Source organism: Panulirus ornatus, chromosome 1, assembly GCF_036320965.1.
Source record: "Panulirus ornatus isolate Po-2019 chromosome 1, ASM3632096v1, whole genome shotgun sequence".
Taxonomy (NCBI): Eukaryota; Metazoa; Arthropoda; class Malacostraca; order Decapoda; family Palinuridae; genus Panulirus; species Panulirus ornatus.
In genome coordinates, this window is record NC_092224.1 from 46477913 (window position 1) to 46497670 (window position 19758).

The 19758-nt window shown below is 49.3% G+C and overlaps 1 protein-coding gene across 1 annotated transcript in view; it reads right to left on the reverse strand.

Annotated features, from left to right (window-relative positions):
* LOC139751170 (uncharacterized) overlaps window positions 1–19758 on the reverse strand; it is a 35457-nt gene that overhangs the window by 7159 nt on the left and 8540 nt on the right. The window contains exons 2-3 of the mRNA XM_071666332.1: window positions 5463–5643; window positions 2544–2707 (exon numbers count right to left, since the gene is read on the reverse strand). Coding sequence (XP_071522433.1) covers window positions 2544–2707; window positions 5463–5643 — 345 coding nt within the window. The remainder of the gene's footprint in view (window positions 1–2543; window positions 2708–5462; window positions 5644–19758) is intronic.

Consider the following 19758-nt stretch of genomic DNA (forward strand, 5'->3'; position numbering starts at 1 on the left):
CACCACACACAACACATTTAACATGTACAACTCCCCCCACCACACACAACACCTTACATGTACAAGAACCCCCCACCAAAAACACACAACACCTTACACGTACAATATCTCCCACACCACACACAACACCTACATGTTACAACTCCCCCACCACACACCATACCTTAACTTCTAGTAACAACTCCCCACCACGTCACATCACCTACATGTACAACTCCCCACACACAACGTTTCCCCCAGCCACACACAACACCTTACATGTACAACTCCCCCACCACACACAACACCTTACATGTACAACTCCCCCACCACACACAACACCTTACATGTACAACTCCCCACCACACACAACACCTTACATGTACAACTCCCCCACCACACACAACACCTTACATGTACAATTCCCCCACCACACACAACACTTACATTTACAATTCCCCCACCACACACAACACCTTACATTTACAATTCCCCCACCACACACAACACCTTACATGTACAACTCCCCCACCACACACAACACCTTACATTTACAATTCCCCACCACACACAACACCTTACATTTACAATTCCCCCACCACACACAACACCTTACATGTACAACTCCCCCACCACACACAACACCTTACATGTACAACTCCCCCACCACACACAACACCTTACATGTACAACTCCCCCACCACACACAACACCTTACATTTACAACTCCCCCACCACACACAACACCTTACATGTACAACTCCCCCACCACACACAACACCTTACATGTACAACTTCCCCACCACACACAACACCTTACATTTACAATTCCCTCACCACACACAACACCTTACATTTACAATTCCCCCACCACACACAACACCTTACATTTACAACTCCCCCACCACACACAACACCTTACATGTACAACTCCCCCACCACACACAACACCTTACATGTACAACTCCCCCACCACACACAACACCTTACATTTACAATTCCCCCACCACACACAACACCTTACATGTACAATTCCCCGACCCCACACAACACCTTACATTTACAATTCCCCCACCACACACAACACCTTACATTTACAATTCTCCCACCACACACAACACCTTACATGTACAACTCCCCACCACACACAACACCTTACATGTACAACTCCCCCACCACACACAACACATTACATTTACAATTCCCCCACCACACACAACACCTTACATTTACAATTCCCCCACCACACACAACACCTTACATGTACAACTCCCCACCACACACACTCACCTTACATTTACAATTCCCCCACCACACACAACACCTTACATTTACAATTCCCACACCACGCACAACACCTTACATGTACAACTCCCCCACCACACACAACACCTTACATGTACAATCTCCCCACCACACACAACACATTACATTTACAATTCCCTCACCACACACAACACCTTACATTTACAATTCCCCCACCACGCACAACACCTTACATGTACAACTCCCCCACCACACACAACACCTTACATTTACAATTCCCCCACCACACACAACACATTACATTTACAATTCCCCCACCACACACAACACCTTACATTTACAATTCCCCCACCACGCACAACACCTTACATGTACAACTCCCCCACCACACACAACACCTTACATTTACAACTCCCCCACCACACACAACACCTTACATTTACAACTCCCCCACCACACACAACACCTTACATGTACAACTCCCCCACCACACACAACACCTTACATGTACAACTCCCCATCCCCACCACACACAACACCTTACATGTACAACTCCCCCATCCACACACAACACCTTACATGTACAACTCCCCCACCACACACAATACCTTACATGTACAACTCCCCCACCACACACAACACCTTACATGTACAACTCCCCCACCACACACAACACCTTACATGTACAACTCCCCCTCCACACACAACACCTTACATGTACAACTCCCCCACCACACACAACACCTTACATGTACAACTCCCCCACCACACACAACACCTTACATGTACAACTCCCCCACCACACAGAACACCTTACATGTACAACTCCCCCACCACACACAACACCTTACATGTACAACTCCCCCACCACACACAATACCTTACATGTACAACTCCCCCACCACACAGAACACCTTACATGTACAACTCCCCCACCACACACAACACCTTACATGTACAACTCCCCCTCCACACACAACACCTTACATGTACAACTCCCCCTCCACACACAACACCTTACATGTACAACTCCCCCACCACACACAACACCTTACATGTACAACTCCCCCTCCACACACAACACCTTACATGTACAACTCCCCCACCACACACAACACCTTACATGTACAACTCCCCCACCACACACAACACCTTACATGTACAACTCCCCCTCCACACACAACACCTTATATGTACAACTCCCCCACCACACACAACACCTTACATGTACAACTCCCCCACCACACACAACACCTTACATGTACAACTCCCCCACCACACACAACACCTTAACGGACCTTGCGACGTTAGCGATCATCTGGCCAAGTGTGCCGGTGGCAGCAGCCTCCTCCGACCCCTCACACAAGAACCTGTTGGCACAGGCGGCGTCTGTGGTGGCCAGGGCGTTGAGGAAGCCTCGGTACATGCTGTAGCACGCCGACCACCCTGGTGACTCCGACTCCTGCTATGGCAAAGATGAGGGTTGTTAGAGGCAGAGGTAACGAGACACTACAGGAGGGAGAGGTTGCGAGGCACATTATGGGAAGGAGAGATAATGAATCTCATTATGGGGAGGGGAGATAAAGAGACACGTTATGGAAATAGGAGATAACTAGACAGATAATAGGAAGGGGAGATAACGAGACATATGGGAAGGGGAGATAACAAGACATATGGGAAGGGGAGATAACGAGACACATTCTGGGAAGAGGAGGTAACGAGACACATTATAGTAATAGGAGATAACGAGACATATGGGAGGGGGAGATAACGAGACACTTTATGTGAAAAGGAGGTAACGAGACATATTATGGGAATGGGAGAGAAACATATTATGGGAAGAGCAGATAACGAGACATATGGGAAGGGGAGATAAGTGAACGCATTATGGGTAGAGGTAACAATATGGACTACAGATGTGAACATATAAAAAGATATGTAATGTCTTGTACTGATATGATGTAACGAGGTTACTAGGAAACTTGTAAGTACGTAAGTAATGGTAAAAGTAAGTTAGAAGGGAGGTTACCAGGGAAACTTGTAAGTATATAAGTAATGGTAAAATTAAGTTAGACTTAGAAGAGAGGTTACTAAGGAAACTTGTAGGTACATAAGTAATGGGAAAGTAAGTTAGACTTAGAAGAGAGGTTACTAGGAAACTTGTAAGTACGTAAGTAATGGTAAAAGTAAGTTTGACTTAGAAGGGAAGAAGACATTGTCGTGTTGGAACCCCAGTAGCTAAGCAGTCGCACCATTAAAGGAAAGTGACAGAAAGGGTTATAGCACAAACACAACACACGACACATGCAGAGTGTCAGAACACATGCACATTGTGAAGACACATACACAGTGTGAGGACACATGCACATTGTGAGGACACATACACAGTGTGAGGACACATGCACAGTGCGAGGACACATGCACATTGTGAAGACACATACACAGTGTGAGGACACATGCACATTGTGAGGACACATACACAGTGTGAGGACACATGCACAGTGCGAGGACACATGCACAGTGTGAGGACACATGCATAGCGTGAGGACACGTGCACAGTGTGAGGACACATACACAGTGTGAGGACACATGCACAGTGCGAGGACACATGCACAGTGTGAGGACACATGCATAGTGTGAGGACACATGCACAGTGTGAGGATTCTGATACTTCAGTGCAGGATATCGTAAATATGGCCAATATCGTATAGCAAACAATATATCGTGAGTATGGCCAATATTGTATAACAAACAATATATCGTAAGTATGGCCAGTATTGTATATCAAAGGATATATCGTGAGTATGGCCGATATTGTATAACAAACAATATATCGTAAGTATGGCCAATATTGTATATCAAAGGATATATCGTGAGTATGGCCGATATTGTATAACAAACAATATATCGTAAGTATGGCCAATATTGTATATCAAAGGATATATCGTGAGTATGGCCGACATTGTATGACATACAATGTATCGTGAGTATAGCCAATATTGTATAACATAGAACATATCGCGAGTATGGCCGATAGTGTAGAACAAACAATATATCGTGAGTATGGCCAATACTGTATAACAAACAATATGTCGTGAGTATGGCCAATATTGTATGACACAATGTATCGTGAGTATAGCCAATATTGTATAACAAAATATCGTGAATATGGCCAATATTGTTTAACAAAAAATGTATCGTGAGTGTGGCTAATGTTGTATAACAAACAATATATTGTGAGTATTGTCAATATAGTATAGCAAACAGTATATCGTGAGTATAGCTAATATTGTATAACAAACTATATAGCGTCAGTTCAGCGATTATTCTATAAGAAACAAAATATCGTAAGTATAGTTATTAGTATATGACAAAGAATACATCGTGAGTATGGCTAATATTGTATAACAAACAATATATCATCCGTATAGCTAATATTGTATTAGAAACAATATATCGTGAGTACAGTCAGTAGTAAATATCAAACAATATATCATGAGTATGGCCAATATTGTATAGCAAACAATATATCATGAGTATAGCCAATATTGTATAACAAAGAATATATCGTGAGTATGGCCAATATTGTATAGCAAACAATATATCGTGAGTATAGCCAACATTGCATAATAAGCAATATATTATGATTATAGCCAACATTGTAGAATAAGGAATATATTGTGAGTATAGCCACCATTGTATAATAAACATTATATTGTGAGTATAACCAGCATTGTATCACAAACAACATATGGTGAATATAGCCAACATTGTATAATAAACATTAAATAGTGAGTATGGCCATTATTATATAGCAACCAAGAAATTGTTAGTATGACCATCATAACATAGCAAGCAAGAAATTGTTAGTATGACCAATATTACATTGCAACCAAGAAATTGTAGGTATGACCAACATTATATACGTATTTGTGGAATGACAATGATGGGACAATATGATGATGTGTCAGGTCTGAAATAGACGTAAACAGCGGAGAGTTGGGGGAGGAGGGTGAAAATATGAAGTACAACAGATGTCTACAATGATCTTTACTGTTATCATAATAAAATCAATAATTCCTGCTTAAAATTAGGTATCTTAAACATATAATTCAACCATAGGGGTGGAAAATTTGAATAACCAATTGTAAAGTGAAAACATTTCTATCGCACATTTCTTTCTTACCTCCCAGGTTGGCGGAGGTTTGAGCACCTACCTGTAGATCCATCAGGGACGCGTCTTCGCTCCAACCACTCAAGTCCCTCCGCTTCCTGGTAACACCGTCGTCCTGCAGCTCCAGGATGAGATCCAGCAGCGCCAGTAAGAAAGCCAGGAAACCGAAGCCAGAGAAGGCATCGTTACACCCGCCGTGACCACTGAAGAAGGGGATGATGAACCTGCCAGAGATAAGGTCACTGTAGGAGTCGGGGATGATGAACCTGCAAGAGATTAGGTCACTGTAGGGTTCAGGGATGATGAACCTGCCAGGGATAAGGTCACTGTAGGAGATGATGAACCTGCCAGAGACAAGGTCACTGTAGGGGTCGGGGATGATGAACCTGCCAGAGATAAGGTCACTGTAGGGTTCAGGGATGATGAACCTGCCTGGGATAAGTGTCACTGTAGGAGATGATGTACCATGCCCCAGAGATAAGGTCACTTAGGGTCGGGCATGATTGAACCTGCCAGAGATAAGGTCCTGTTGGGGTCGGGGATGATGAACCTGCCAGAGACAAGGTCACTGTGGGGTCGGGGATGATGAACGCAGCGATAAGGTCATGTAGGGTTCAGGTGTGATGATGAACATGCAGGGATAAGGTCACTGTAGGAGATGTTGAAACTGCAGAGATAAGGTCACTGTAGGGGTCGGGCATGATGAACCTGCCAGAGATAAGGTCACTGTAGGGTTCAGGGATGATGAACCTATCAGAGTAAAGGTTACTGTAGGGGTCGGGGGTGATGAACCTGTCAGAGATAAGGTCACTGTAGGGTTCAGGGATGATGAACCTGCCAGAGATAAGGTCACTGTAGGGGTCGGGGATGATGAACCTGCCAGAGATAAGGTCACTGTAGGGGTCGGGGATGATGAACCTGCCAGAGATAAGGTCACTGTAGGGGTCGGGATGATGAACCTGCCAGAGATAAGGTCACTGTAGGGGTCGGGAATGATGAACCTGCCAGAGATAAGGTCACTGTAGGGGTCGGGGATGATGAAACTGCCAGAGATAAGGTCACTGTAGGGGTCGGGGATGATAAACCTGCCAGAGATAAGGTCACTGTAGGGGTCGGGGATGATTAACCTGCTAGAGATATGATCACTGTAGGGTTCAAGGATGATGAACCTGTCAGAGATAAGGTCACTGTAGGGGTAAGGGATGATGAACCTTCCAGAGATAAAGTCACTGTAGGAGATGATGAACCTGCCAGAGATAAGGTCACTGTAGGGTTCGGGGATGATGAACCTGCCAGAGATGAGGTCACTGTAGGGGTCGGGCATGATGAACCTGTCAGAGATAAGGTCACTGTAGGGTTCAGGGATGATAAACCTGTCAGAGATAAGGTCACTGAAGGGATCGGGGATGATGAACCTGTCAGAGATAAGGTCACTGTAGGGTTCGAGGATGATGAACCTGCCAGAGATAAGGTCACTGTAGGGGTCGGGGATGATGAACCTGCCAGAGATAAGGTCACTGTAGTGTTCAAGGATGATGAACCTGCCAGAGATGAGGTCACTGTGGGGGTCGGGGATAATGAACTTGCCAGAGATAGGTCACTAAGGGTCGGTGATGATGATCCTGCCAGAGATAAGGTCACTGTAGGGTTCAGGGATGATGAACCTGCCAGGGATAAGGTCACTGTAGGAGATGATGAACCTGCCAGAGATAAGGTCACTGTAGGGATCGGGGATGATGAACCTACCAGAGATAAAGTCATTGTAGGAGATGATGAACCTGCCAGAGATAAGGTCATTGTTGAGGTCGGAGATGATGAACCTGCCAGAGATAAGGTCACTGTTGGGGTCGGAGATGATGAACCTGCCAGAGATAAGGTCACTGTAGATGATGAACCTGCCAGAGATAAGGTCACTGTAGGGGTCGGAGATGATGAACCTACCAGAGATAAGGTCACTGTAGGGGTCGGAGATGATGAACCTACCAGAGATAAGGTCACTGTAGGGGTCGGAGATGATGAACCTACCAGAGATAAGGTCACTGTAAGGGTCGGAGATGATGAACCTACCAGAGATAAGGTCACTGTAGGGGTCGGAGATGATGAACCTGCCAGAGATAAGGTCACTGTAAGGGGTCGGAGATGATGAACCTGCCAGAGAAATCCTCTTGGATGAGGAAGCAGCGAGGGAGGAGGGATAATGATCCTGCTGGATGGGGAAGCTGTGTGAGTGGAGGATTGAGGATCTTATTAAGGTGGAGAAGCTGCGTTTGGGGAGAAATGAGGATCCTAGTGGAGAGGTGGCAGGGATGAAAGGATGAGAATCTTACTTGAGGTGGAAATAAGGATCCTGCAGAGAGGGAGGCTTCAGTATGAAGAGATGAGAATCACAATTGAGGGGGAGGCTGCATCGGTGGAGGAATTAGGATCCTACTGGATAGGTAGGCAGCATGATTGGAGAAATAAGGATCCTGCTGAGGGGGAGTTGGATGAAGGAATGAGGATCCTACTGTAGAAGGAGGCTGCGTGGGTAGAGGAATGAGGATCCTACTTGAGGGAGAGGCTGCAGTGATGGAGGGATGAGTATCTTTGTGGAGAAGGAGGATGCAGGGGTGAAGGGTTGAGGATCCTACCGGAGAGGGAGGCTGCATGGGTGGAGGGAATAAGGATCCCACTGGAGGGCGAGGCTGCAAGGGTTGAGGGGTGAAGATACTACTGGAGGGAGAGGCTTCGTGGTTGGAGGAATGAAAATCCTTCGAGAGGGGGAGGCAGCAGGGTTGGAGGAATAAGAATCCTGTAGGAGGAGGAGGCAGCAGAGCTGGAGGGCTGAGGATACTACTGGAGAGGGAGGATGTAGGGATAGGGGGACGAGAATCTTACCAGAGGAAGAGGTGGCAGGGATGGAGAATGAGGATCTTAAACGAGGGGAAGGCTGCATTGGTGGAGGAATGAGAATCCTACTAGAACGGGAGGCTACATGGGTGGAGGGATGAGGATCTCACTGCAGGGAGAGGCTACAGTGATGGAGGATGAGAATCCTTGTGAAGGAGAGGCTGCAGGTGTGGAGGGATGATGATCCTACTGGATGGAGAGGCTGCAGGGGTGGAGGACCGAGGATCCTACTGCAGGGAGAGGCTGCAGTAATGAAAGGATGAGAATTCTTGTGGAGGATGAGACTGCAGGGGTGGAAGAATGAGGATCCTAATGGAGGGGGAGGCTGCATGGATGGAGAAATGAGGAGGGGAAGGCTGCACGGGTGAAGGGATAAGGATCATCATGGAGGGGGAGGATGCAGAGATGGTGGGATGAGGATCCTACTGGAGGGGAATGCTGCATGAAAGGAGGGATGGGGATCCTAATGGAGGATGAAGCTGTACGGATTGAGGAATGAGGATCGTACTAGAGAGGGATGGCAGCAATTGAAGTATGAGGATCTTACTGGAGGAAGCTGAAGGGATGGAGCGTAGATGATGTTAGTGAAAAGGGAGGCTGCAATTGTAGAGGGATGAGGATCCTAATGGAGGGAGAGGCTGCATGGGTGGAGAAATGAGGATCCTATTGGAAGTGAAGGCTGCAGGGACGAAGGGACAAGGATCATAGTGGAGTAGAAGGATGCAGTGATGGTGGGATGTGAATCCTAGTGGGAGAGGAAACTCCATGAAAGGAGGGATGAGGTTTCTACTGGAGGTTGAAGCTTTACGGATTGAGGGATGAGGATCGCACTGGAGGGAGAAGCTGCAGGAACAGAGGGGTGAGAATCTTACTAGGAAGCTGCAGGGATGGAAGGATAAGAATCTTACTTGAGAGGGAGGCTGCATCGGTGGAGGTAAGAGGATCTTACTGGAGAGGGAGGCTGCTTAGGTGGAGAAATGAGGATCCTGCTGGAGGGGAGGTTACATGAGTGGAGGAATGAGGATCGCACTGGAAGGGGAAGGCTGCATGGTTGGCGGAAGGATGATTCTATTGAAGGAGGAGGCAGAAGGGGTGGAGTGATGAGGATCCTACTGGAGGAGAGTTGACAGAGATAGTGGGATGAGGGTCTTACTTGAGGGGAAGCGGAATGAGTGGAGGGATGATGATCCTACTGGATGGGGAGGATGCATGGGTGGAGGAAAGTGGATCCTTCTTGATGGGGAGGTTGGATGAGTGGAGGAATATGGATCCTTCTTGATGGGGAGGTTGCATGAGTGGAGGAATATGGATCCTTTTTGATGGGGTAGCTGCGGTAATTGAAGGATGAAATCTTTAAGGAATATGGATGAATGGGTGAAGGGATGAGGATCCTACTGGAATGCGAGGCTTCATGGATGAAAGAATGAGAATATTACTCAAGGGAGGTTGCATGGGTGGAGGGATAAGGACCCTACTAGAGGGAGAGGTGGCAGCAATAAAGGGATGAGGATCCTACTGGAGGAAGAGGCTGCATAGGTGGAGGATTGAGGATCTTCCTTGAGGGGGAGGCTGCATGAATGGAGGAAAAGGATCCTACAGGAGGGGGATGATGCATGGGCAAAGAGGATGAGGATCTTACTGCAGGGGGAAGTGGCACGCATGGAGGGATGACGATCGTAATTCAGGGGAAGGCTGCATGGAATGAGGATCATACTAGAAGGGGAGGCTGCAGGGGTGAAGGGATGAGGATCATACTGGAGAGGGAGGATGCAGGGGTGATGAAATGAGGATCCTACTGGAGGGTGAGGCTACTTGGGTGGAGAAATGAGGATCATACTGGAGGGGGAGGCTGCAGGAGTGGAGGGATGAGGATCCTATTGGAAGAATAGGCGACAAGGATGGAGGGATGGGGAGCTTCATGGAGGGGTAGGCCGCAGGGGTGGAAGGATAAGGATCCTACTGGAGAGGGAGGCTGCATGAGTTGGAAAATATGGATCCTCCTGGAGGGGGAGTCGGCAAAGATGAAAGGATGAGGATCCAACTGGAGGAGGGGGCTACATGGGTGGAGGGATAAGGATCCTACTGGAGGGAGAGGCAGCGGGGTTGAAGGGATGAGGATTCTACTGGAGAGTGAGGCTGTGTGGATAGAGGAATGAGGATTCTACTGCAGGGGCAGGCTATAGGAATGGAGGGATAAGGATCCTGCTGGAGAAGGAAGCTGTACAGATGGAAGATTGAAGATCATACTGGAGGTGGAGGCTGCAGGAATGGAGGGATGCAGATCTTACTGGGGAGGAAGCTGCAGTGATAAAGAAGGTGGAGGAATGAGGATCCTGCTGGATCGGGAAGTTGCAATGATAGAAGGATGAGGATATTACTCTAGGGGAAAGCTCCAGGAGTGGAGGGATGAGGATAGAGAAATAAAGATTCTACTGCAGGGTTAAGCTACAGTGATGGATGAATGGGAATCCTTATAAAGAGTTAGGCTGCATGAGTGGAGGAATGAGAATCCTGTTGTAGAGATAATCTGCAGATATAAAACGATGAGGATTCTCCGAGAGGGGATGGCTGCAAGGGTGAAGGGATGAAAACCATACTGGAAGAGGAGGCTGGATGGGTGGAGGAATGAGGAACCTACTGGAGGGGGAGGCTGCAGGGTTGAAAGGATGAGGATCCTACAGGAGGTAAAGACGGCAGGGATAGAGGGATGAGGATTATACTGGAGGGGGAGGCTGCAGGGATGGAGGGATAAGGATTTTCCTGTAGAGGAAAGCTGCAGAAATGGAGGGATAAGGATTCTACTGGAGGGGGAGGCTCCATGAATTGAGGAATAAGGATTTTACTGAAGGGGGAGAGGCAGCATGCATCTAGAGTCAAGGTTCCTATTGAAGGGGAAGGCTTTAGGGATAGATGAATGAGGAGACTACTAGAAGTAGAGGCTGTATGGTGCACGGATGAGGATTTTACTGGAGGGGGAGGCTGCAGGGATTGAAGGATGAGGACCAAGATGGAGAGGAGGCTGTAGGAGTGGAAGAGTGAGGATCCTATTGGAGAGGTATCCTGCAGGGATAGAAGCATAAGGATTCTACTGGAGGGGAGGTTGCAGGGATTGAAGGATGAGGATCATGACGGAGGAGGAGGCTACAGGAGTGGAGGAATGAGGATGGTATTGGAGGTGTATCCTGCAGGGATGGAAGGATGATGATCCAACTAGAGGGGGAAGCTTCAGGGGTGGAGGATGAAGATCTTATTAACGGAAAGGAGGTTTAGGCTGCAGGGATGGAGGGATGAGGATCCTACGGGAGAGGTAAACTACAGTGATGGAAGGATGAGGATCCTACTCTAGGGGAAGGCTGCAGGGGTAGAGGGATGAGATCCCTCCGGAGAGGAAGGCTGAATGGGTAGAAGAATGAGGATCCTACTGCAGAGGGAAGCTGCAGAGATGGAAGGATGATGATCCCTGTGGAGAGTTAGGCTGCATGAGTGGAAGAATGAGGATCTCATTGTTGGGGGTAGCTGCAGGAATGGAAGGATTAGGAACCTACGAGAGGTGATGGCTGCAAGAGCGGAGGGATGAGGATCATGCTGGAAGGGGACGCTGCACGGGTGAAGGAATGAGGATCCTACTGGAGGGGGAGACTGGATGGGTGGAGGGATATGGATCCTACTGGAGGGGGAGGCCACAGGGCTGGCGGGATGAGAATCCTACTGAAGGGAAAGGGGGCAGGGATAAAGGGATGAGGATTATTCTCGAGGGGGAGGCTGCAGGGAAGTAGGGATAAAGATTTTACTGCAGGGGAAGCTGCAGGAATAGAAGGTTGAAGATTCTACTGGAGGGGGAGGCTACAGGAATGGAGGGATGAGGATTTTATTGGAGGAGGAGGCAGCAAGTATATAAGGTCGAGGTTCCTATTGAAGGGGGAGGCTCTAGGGATGGATGAATGAGGAGACTACTAGAGTTAGAGGCTGTGGGGTTGCGCGGATGAGGATTTTACTGGAGAAGGAGGCTGCAGGGGTTGAAGGATGAGGATCATAATGGAGGCGGAGACTGCAGGAGTGGAAGAACGAGGATCCTATTGGAGGGTATGCTGCAGTGATGGAGGAATGAGGATCCTCCTGGAGGGGGAGGCTTCAGGGGTGTAGGGATGAGGATTATAGTTGAAGGGAAGGAGGGGAGGTTGCAGGGATGGAGTAATGAGGATCCAACAGGAGAGAAAGGAGGAGAAGGCTGCTAGAGTAGAGGGATGAGACTCGTACTGGAGAGAAAGGCTGCAGGAGTGTAGATATGAAGAACCTGCTGGAGGGGTAGGGTGCACGGGTGGAGTGATGAAGAACCTACCGGAGAAGGAGGATACGGGTTTGGAAGGATGAGGATCCTCCTGAGGTGAAGGGAGGCTGCAAGGTTGGAGGGATGAGAATCCTACTAGAGGGTGAGATTGCAGGTGTGGAGGGATGATCTTATTGGAGGGAGAGGTTATAGAGGTGGACGGATGAGGATCCCGTTGGAGGGGGAGGCGGCTTGGGTGTAAGGATGAGGATCCAAGTAGAGGGGAAGGTTACAGGGATGGAAAGATGAGGAATCCAATGGAGGGGGAGGCTGCAAGAGTATGGGATGAGGATCCTACTGGAGGATGAGGTTGCGGTAATCAAAGGATGGGGATCTTTTTGGAGATGGACACAGGGATGGAAAGATGAAGATCCTAACGGATGGGGAGGTTGCATGGGTTCAGATAAGGACGTACTGGAAGGGGGAGGCTGCAGGGATGGAGGGAGAAGAATCCTACAGGAGGGAGGAGTCTGCATGGATAGATGGATGAGGATCCTACCTAAGGGGTAGGCTGTATAAGTGGAGGAACGAGGATCCAACTAGAGGGGGAGGCTACAGCAGCGGACACATGGAGATCATACTGGAGAGGGAAGCTGCATAGTTGGAGGATTGAGGATCTTCCTGGAGGGGAGGCTGAAGGAGTGGAGAAATTTGGATACTACTGGACTGGGAGGCTGCATGGGTTGAGGAATGACGATCCTACTGGAAGGAGAGGTGGCAGGGATGGAGGGATGAGGATCCCATCGGAGGGGAAGGCTGCAGGGGTGGAGGGATGAAAATCCTATTAGAGGGAGAGGCAGCACGGGTGAAGGGATGATGCTCCTACTGGAGTGGGAAGCTGCTTGGGTGAAGGATTGAGGATCCCACTGGAGTTGGAGGTGGCAGGGATGAAGGGATGAGGATCTTACTTGAGGTGAGGGCTGCATGGGTGCAGTAATAAGGATCCTACTGGAGGGGGAGGCGGCAAGATGGAGGAATGAGAATCCTTCTGTAGGAAGAGGCTGTATGAGTGGAGGAATGAGGATCCTACCGTGGGGGGGGGGGGGAGGTTGCAGGGGTGTAGGGATGACAACCTTCCTGGAGGGTTAGGAAGCATAAGTGAAGGAATGAGAATCGTATTGGAGGGGGAGGCTGCATGGTTGGAGGAATGAGGATCTTACTGAAGGAGGAGGCTGTAGGGGTGGAGGGATGAGAATCCTACCGGAGGGAGAAGTGGCGGGGATGGAGGGATGAGGATCTTACCTGAGGGAGAGACTGCATGAATGGAGGAATTAGGATCCTTCTGGAGGGGAGGCTGCAGTGATAAAAAGATGAGGATCTTTGTGAAGATGCAGGACGCAGTGGTGGAGGGATGAGGATTCTACTGGAGAGGAGGCAGTAGGGGTGGAGGGATAAGGTTACTATGGAAAAGGGAGGATGCAGGGATGATGGGATGAGTATCGTATTGGAGGGAGAAGAGGCAGAGATGGAGGGACGTGGATCTTACATGAGGGGGAGGCTGCATGGGTGGAGGGATGAGGACCCAACTGGAGAGGAGGCTGCATGAGGGGAGAAATAAGTATCCAATTCGAGGGGCAGTCGGCAGGGATAAAGGTATGAGGATGATACTGGAGGAAGAGGCTGCATGGGTAGAGGAAGGAGAATCCTACTTGTTGGGAAGGCTGCAGCAATGGAAGAATGAGTATCTTTGGGGAGATGGAGGCAGCAGGTGAGTGGAAGGATGAGAATTCTACCGGAGTGGAGGCTGCATGCGTGGAGGAATGAGGATCCTACCTAAAGGGTGGCTGTATGGTTGGAGGGAAAAGGATCCTACCGTAGAGGGAGGCTGCTTGTGGAGGAATAAGGCTCCTACTGCAGGGAGAGGCTATAGCATTGGAGGGATCAGCATCTTACTGGAGGAGGAAGCTGCACAGATGGAAGATTCAAGGTCATATTGGAGGGGGAGGCTGCAGGGATGAAGGGATGAGGATCATACTGGGGCAGGAGGCTGAAGGGATGGAGGAATATGGATCCTACCGGATGGGGAGGCTGCATGGGTGGAGGAATTAGGATCCTACTGGAAGGGGAAGCTGCATGGGTAGAGGGATGGGGATCCTATTGTAGGGGGAGTCTCCAGGGCTGGAGGGATGAAGATCCTACTGAAAAAGATACGGCAGGGATGAAGGGGTAAGGATCTTACTGGATAAGGAGGCTGCAGGGATAGAGGAATGAGGTTCCTAATGGAGGGGGAGGCTGCATGGATGGAGAGCTGAGGATTCTACTGGAGGGGAAGGCTGCAGGGGTGAAGAGATTAGGATCATCCTGTAGGGGTTGAAGATGCAGGGAGGTTGAGACGAGGACCCCATTGAAAAGTGAGGCTGGAAGAGAGGAGGGATGAGGATCCTGCTGGAGGTTGAAGCTATACGGATGGAGGGATGAAGATCGTACTGGAAGGGGAAGCTGCAGGAACAGAGGGATAAGGATGTTATTGGAGGGGAAGGCTGCAAGGGTGGAGTGATGAGGACCCTTCTGCACGGGGAGGCTGCAGGGGTGGATGGCTGACGATCCTACTGGAGTGGTACTCCGCATGAGTGGAGGAATAAGGATCCTGGTGGAAAGGGAAGCTGCAGGAATGGAATGATGAGGATCCCACCCTGGGGAACTGCAGGGGTGGAGGGATGAGGATCCTACTGAAGAGAGATGCGGCAGGGATGGAGAAATTAGGATCCTACTGGATGGGGAGACTGCAGGGTTAGAGGGATGAGGATTCTATTTGAAGGGGAGACTGAAGGGATGGAGAAATGATGATCTTACTGGAGAGGGAGCCTGCATGGGAAGGTTGCATGAGGGGAGAAATAAGGATCCTACTTGAGGGGGAGCCTGCAGGGGTGAAGGAATGAGAATCATATTGGAAGGGAAGATTCAGGGATGGAGGGATGATGATCCTACTGGAGGAGGAGGCAGCAGAGGTGGAGGGATGAGGGTCCTAAAGGAGGGGGAGGCTGAATGGGTAAAGGAATGAGGATCCTACTGCAGGGGGAAGCTGCAGTGATGGAAGGATGAGGATCCTTGTGGAGGGGAAGGCTGCAGGTGTGGAGGAATGAGGGTCCTACTGGAGAGGTAGGCTGCATGAGTGTTGGAATGAGGATCCTATTGTAAGGGTAAGCTGCAGGAATGGGAGGATAATGATCCTACTAGAGGGGATGGCTGCAAGGTTGGAGGAATGAATATCATACCGAAAGAGGAATATGCATGGGTGGAGGAATGAGGATCCTATTGGATGGGGAAGCTGGATGGGTGGAGGAATAAGGATCCTACTGGAGGGAAAGGCGGAAGGGATGGAGGGATGAGGATTTTACTGGAGAGGGAGGCTGTAGGGATGGAGGGATAAGGATTGTAATGTAAAGAATAGCTCCAGGTATGGAGGGATGAGGATCCTAATGGAGAGGGGATGCAAGGGTGTACGGATGAGGAATTTACCGGAGGGAAGGCAGCAGGGATGGAGGGTTGAGGTTCCTATTGAAGGGGGAGGCTTTAGGGATGGATGAATGAGGAATCTACTGGAAGTAGAGGCTGTATGGTGCACGGATGAGGATTTTACTGGAGGGGGAGGCTACAGGGATTGAAGGATGAGGATCATAACGGAGAGGGAAACTGCAAGAGTGAGGAATGAGGATCCTATTGGAGAGGAATGTTGCAGGGATGGAATATTGAGGATCCTACTTGAAGTTTAGACTGCATGAGTGGAGAGATGAGGATCCTACTAGAGAGGTAAGCTGCAGGGATGGAAGGATGAGGATCTTACTAGAGGGGACGGCTGCAGGGATTGAGGGATGAGGAACCTACTGGAGGGAGAGTCTGCATGAAAGAAACAATAAGAAACCTACTGGAGGGGAGGCTTCATGGGTGGAGGGATGATGATCCTACTGGAGGGGGAGGCTGCAGACGTGAAGGGATGAAGATCCTATTGAAGGTGGAGGCTGCTCGAGTGTAAGGATGAGGATCCTAGTAAAGAGGAAGGTTGCAGGGGTAGAAGGATAAGGAACCTACTGGAGGGGAGGCCTCAGGAGTGTGGCGATTAGGATCCCACTGGAGGGTGAGGTTGCAGGATGAAAGGATGAGAATCTTTGTGGAGATAGAGGATGCAGGGGTGGAGGGATGAAGATCCTAACGGAGGGGGAGGCTGCATGGGTTGAGAGATGAGGATCGTACTGGAAGGAAGAGGCTATAGGTATGGAGGAAGAAGAATCCTACCGGAGGGGGAGTCAACATGGATGGAGAGATGAAAATCCTAGTAAAGGGGGAGGCTGCAGCGGCGGAGATGAGATCCTATTGGAGAAGGATGAGAAAGACAGACAACAAGAGCGCCTGACTGGCCCACGACTGGGATGCCTGAAAAAAATTAAATTAACTTGACAAAGAAGAATTTAATTCCACTCAGTACTTTTTAAGCTACCACTGACTCCCCGCTGCTACATATTTTCCTTCTAATGTCTCTTTTATCGCAGTAGTTTATACGTTTATTTCTTGCGTTTTTCATAAAGTATACCTGAATTTATAAGATATTTATCTAAACTACTTTTGAAGGTATTAATCGTTTTAGCATTCACTGCTCAACATACCTATAGGAAAAGAAGCCTATTCTCACGTCCATACTACATCTCTTAGCTTTGATTTTTATTCCATTTGTCCTAGTTTCCGCATTTTCTTGCATTTCGAAAAGATGTTCGCGGGTGGAGCAATGTGGAGCCTTGTGAAGGGGCAGGCTACGGGAATGGAGGGATAAGGATTCTACTGTAGGGGGAAGCTGTACAGATGGAGGATTGAAGATCATACTGGAGGGTGAGACTGCAGGAATGAAGGGATGAGGATCTTACTGGAGGAGGAGGCTGCAGGGATGGAGAAATAAGGATCCTACCGGATGGAGAGGCTACATGGGCAGCAGGATGAGGATCCTACTCTAGGGAAAAGCTGCATGACTGGAGGGATGAGGATCCTATAGGAGGGAGATTCTGTGGGGATGGATGGATGAGGATCCTACCGAGAGAGATGCGGCAGGGATGGAGGAGTAAAGATCTTACTGGACGGGGTGGCTGCATGGGTAGATGGATGAGGATCTAATGGAGTTGAGGCTGCGTGGGTGGAGAAATGAAGATCCTACTGGAGGGAAGGGCGGCGTTGGATGAAGGGATGAGGGTCATACTGTAGGGGAAGGATGCAGGGATGGTAGGATGATAATCCTACTAGAGGGGAAGGCTGCAGAAAAGGAGGGATGAGGATCCTAGTGGAGATTGAAGCTGTACGGAAGGAGGGATGAGGATCTTACAAGAGGAGGAAGCTGCACGAATAGAGGGATGAGGATCTTACTGGAAGGGGTGGCTGAAGTGATGGAAGGATGAGAATCCTTGTGGAGAGGAAGGCTGCAGGGGTGGAGGGATGATTATCCGACTGGATGGGAAGGTTGCGGGGGTGGACGAATGAGGATCCCAGTGGAGAGGGAGGCTGCATGGGTTTAGAAATAAGGATCCTATGGGAAAGGCTGCAGAGGTGAAGGTATGAGGTTCATACTGAAGGAGGAGGATGCAGAGATGGTGAGATGAGGATCCTACTGAAGGGGGAGGCTGCAGGGGTAGGTGGCTAAGGATCCCACTGGATGGGTAGACTACATGAGTGGAAAAATGCGGATCCTACTGGAGAGGGAAGCTGCTGCTATGAAAGGATTAAGATCCTATTCTTGGGGAAGCTGCAGGGGTGGAGGGATGAAGTTCCGACTCGAGAGAGATGCGGCAAAAGGAGGATTAGGATCTTACTGGATGGAGAAGCTGCGTGGATGGACGGATGAGGATTCTACTGGAGGATAAGACTTCATAGGTGGAGAAATGAGGATCCTACTGAGGGGAGAGGCTGCAGGGGTTAAGGGATGAGGATCATACCGGAGGGGAAGAATGCAGGAATGGTGGGATGAGGATCCCACTGGAGGAGGAACCTGCAGCAATAAAGGAATGAGGATCTTACTGAAGTTGGAGGCTGAAAGGGATGGAGGGATGAAAATCTTAATGGATAGGGAGGCTGCAGGGATGGAAGGATGATGACCTTACTTGAGAGGGAGGCTGCAGGGTTGGAGATATGAGGATCCTACTGGAGGAGGAGGCTGCATGGGTTTAGAAATGAGGATCCTATGGGGAAAGGCTGCAGAGGTGAAGGGATGAGGATCATACTGAAGGAGGAGGATGCAGAGATGGTGAGATGAGGATCCTACTGAAGGGGGAGGCTGCAGGGGTGGGTGGCTAAGGATCCCACTGGATGGGTAGACTACGTGAGTGGAGGAATGAGGATCCAACTGGAGAGGGAAGCTTCAGTAATGGAAGGATGAGAATCCTACTCTAGGGGAAGGCTGCAGGGTTGGAGGGATTATGATCCTACTGGAGAGAGATGCGGCAGGGGTGGAGGAATTAGGATCTCACTGGATGGGTAAGCAGCAGGGGTGGAGGGAAGAGGATCCTAGTGGAGGGGAAGGCTGCGTGGGTGGAGAAATGAGGATCCTACTGGAGGGGGAGGCTGCACTTTTGGAAAAATGAGGATCTACTGGAGGGAAAGGCTGCAAGGGTGAAGGGATGAAGATCACACTGAAGGGGGAGGATGCAGGGATGGTGGGATTAGGATTCCAGTGGAGTGGGAGACTTCAGGAATGGAGGGATGAGGATCCTACTAGAAGGGGGAGCCTGCAGGCATGGAGGAATGAGGATCCTACTGAAGGGAGAAACTTCAGTGATGGAAGGACGAGGATCCTTGTGGAGGGAGAGGCTGCAAGGGTGGAGGAATGAGGATCCTACTGGAAGGGGAAGCTACAGGGGCGGAGTGATGAGGATCCTACTGGAGCAATAGGCTGCATGAGTGGAAGAATGAAGATCCATTTGTGGGTGGAAACTGCAAGAATTGAAGGATAAGGATCCTACCAGAGGAGATGGCTGCAAGACTGAAGGGAGGAGGATCATACTGGAGGGGAAGTTGCATCAGAGGAGGAATTAGGATCCTACTGCAAAGGGAGGCTGCAGGGATGGAAGAATGGGTTCATACTGGAGGAGGGGCTTCGAGGGTGGAGGGATGAGGATCGTAGTTGAGGGGAAGGAAGAGTAGGCTACAG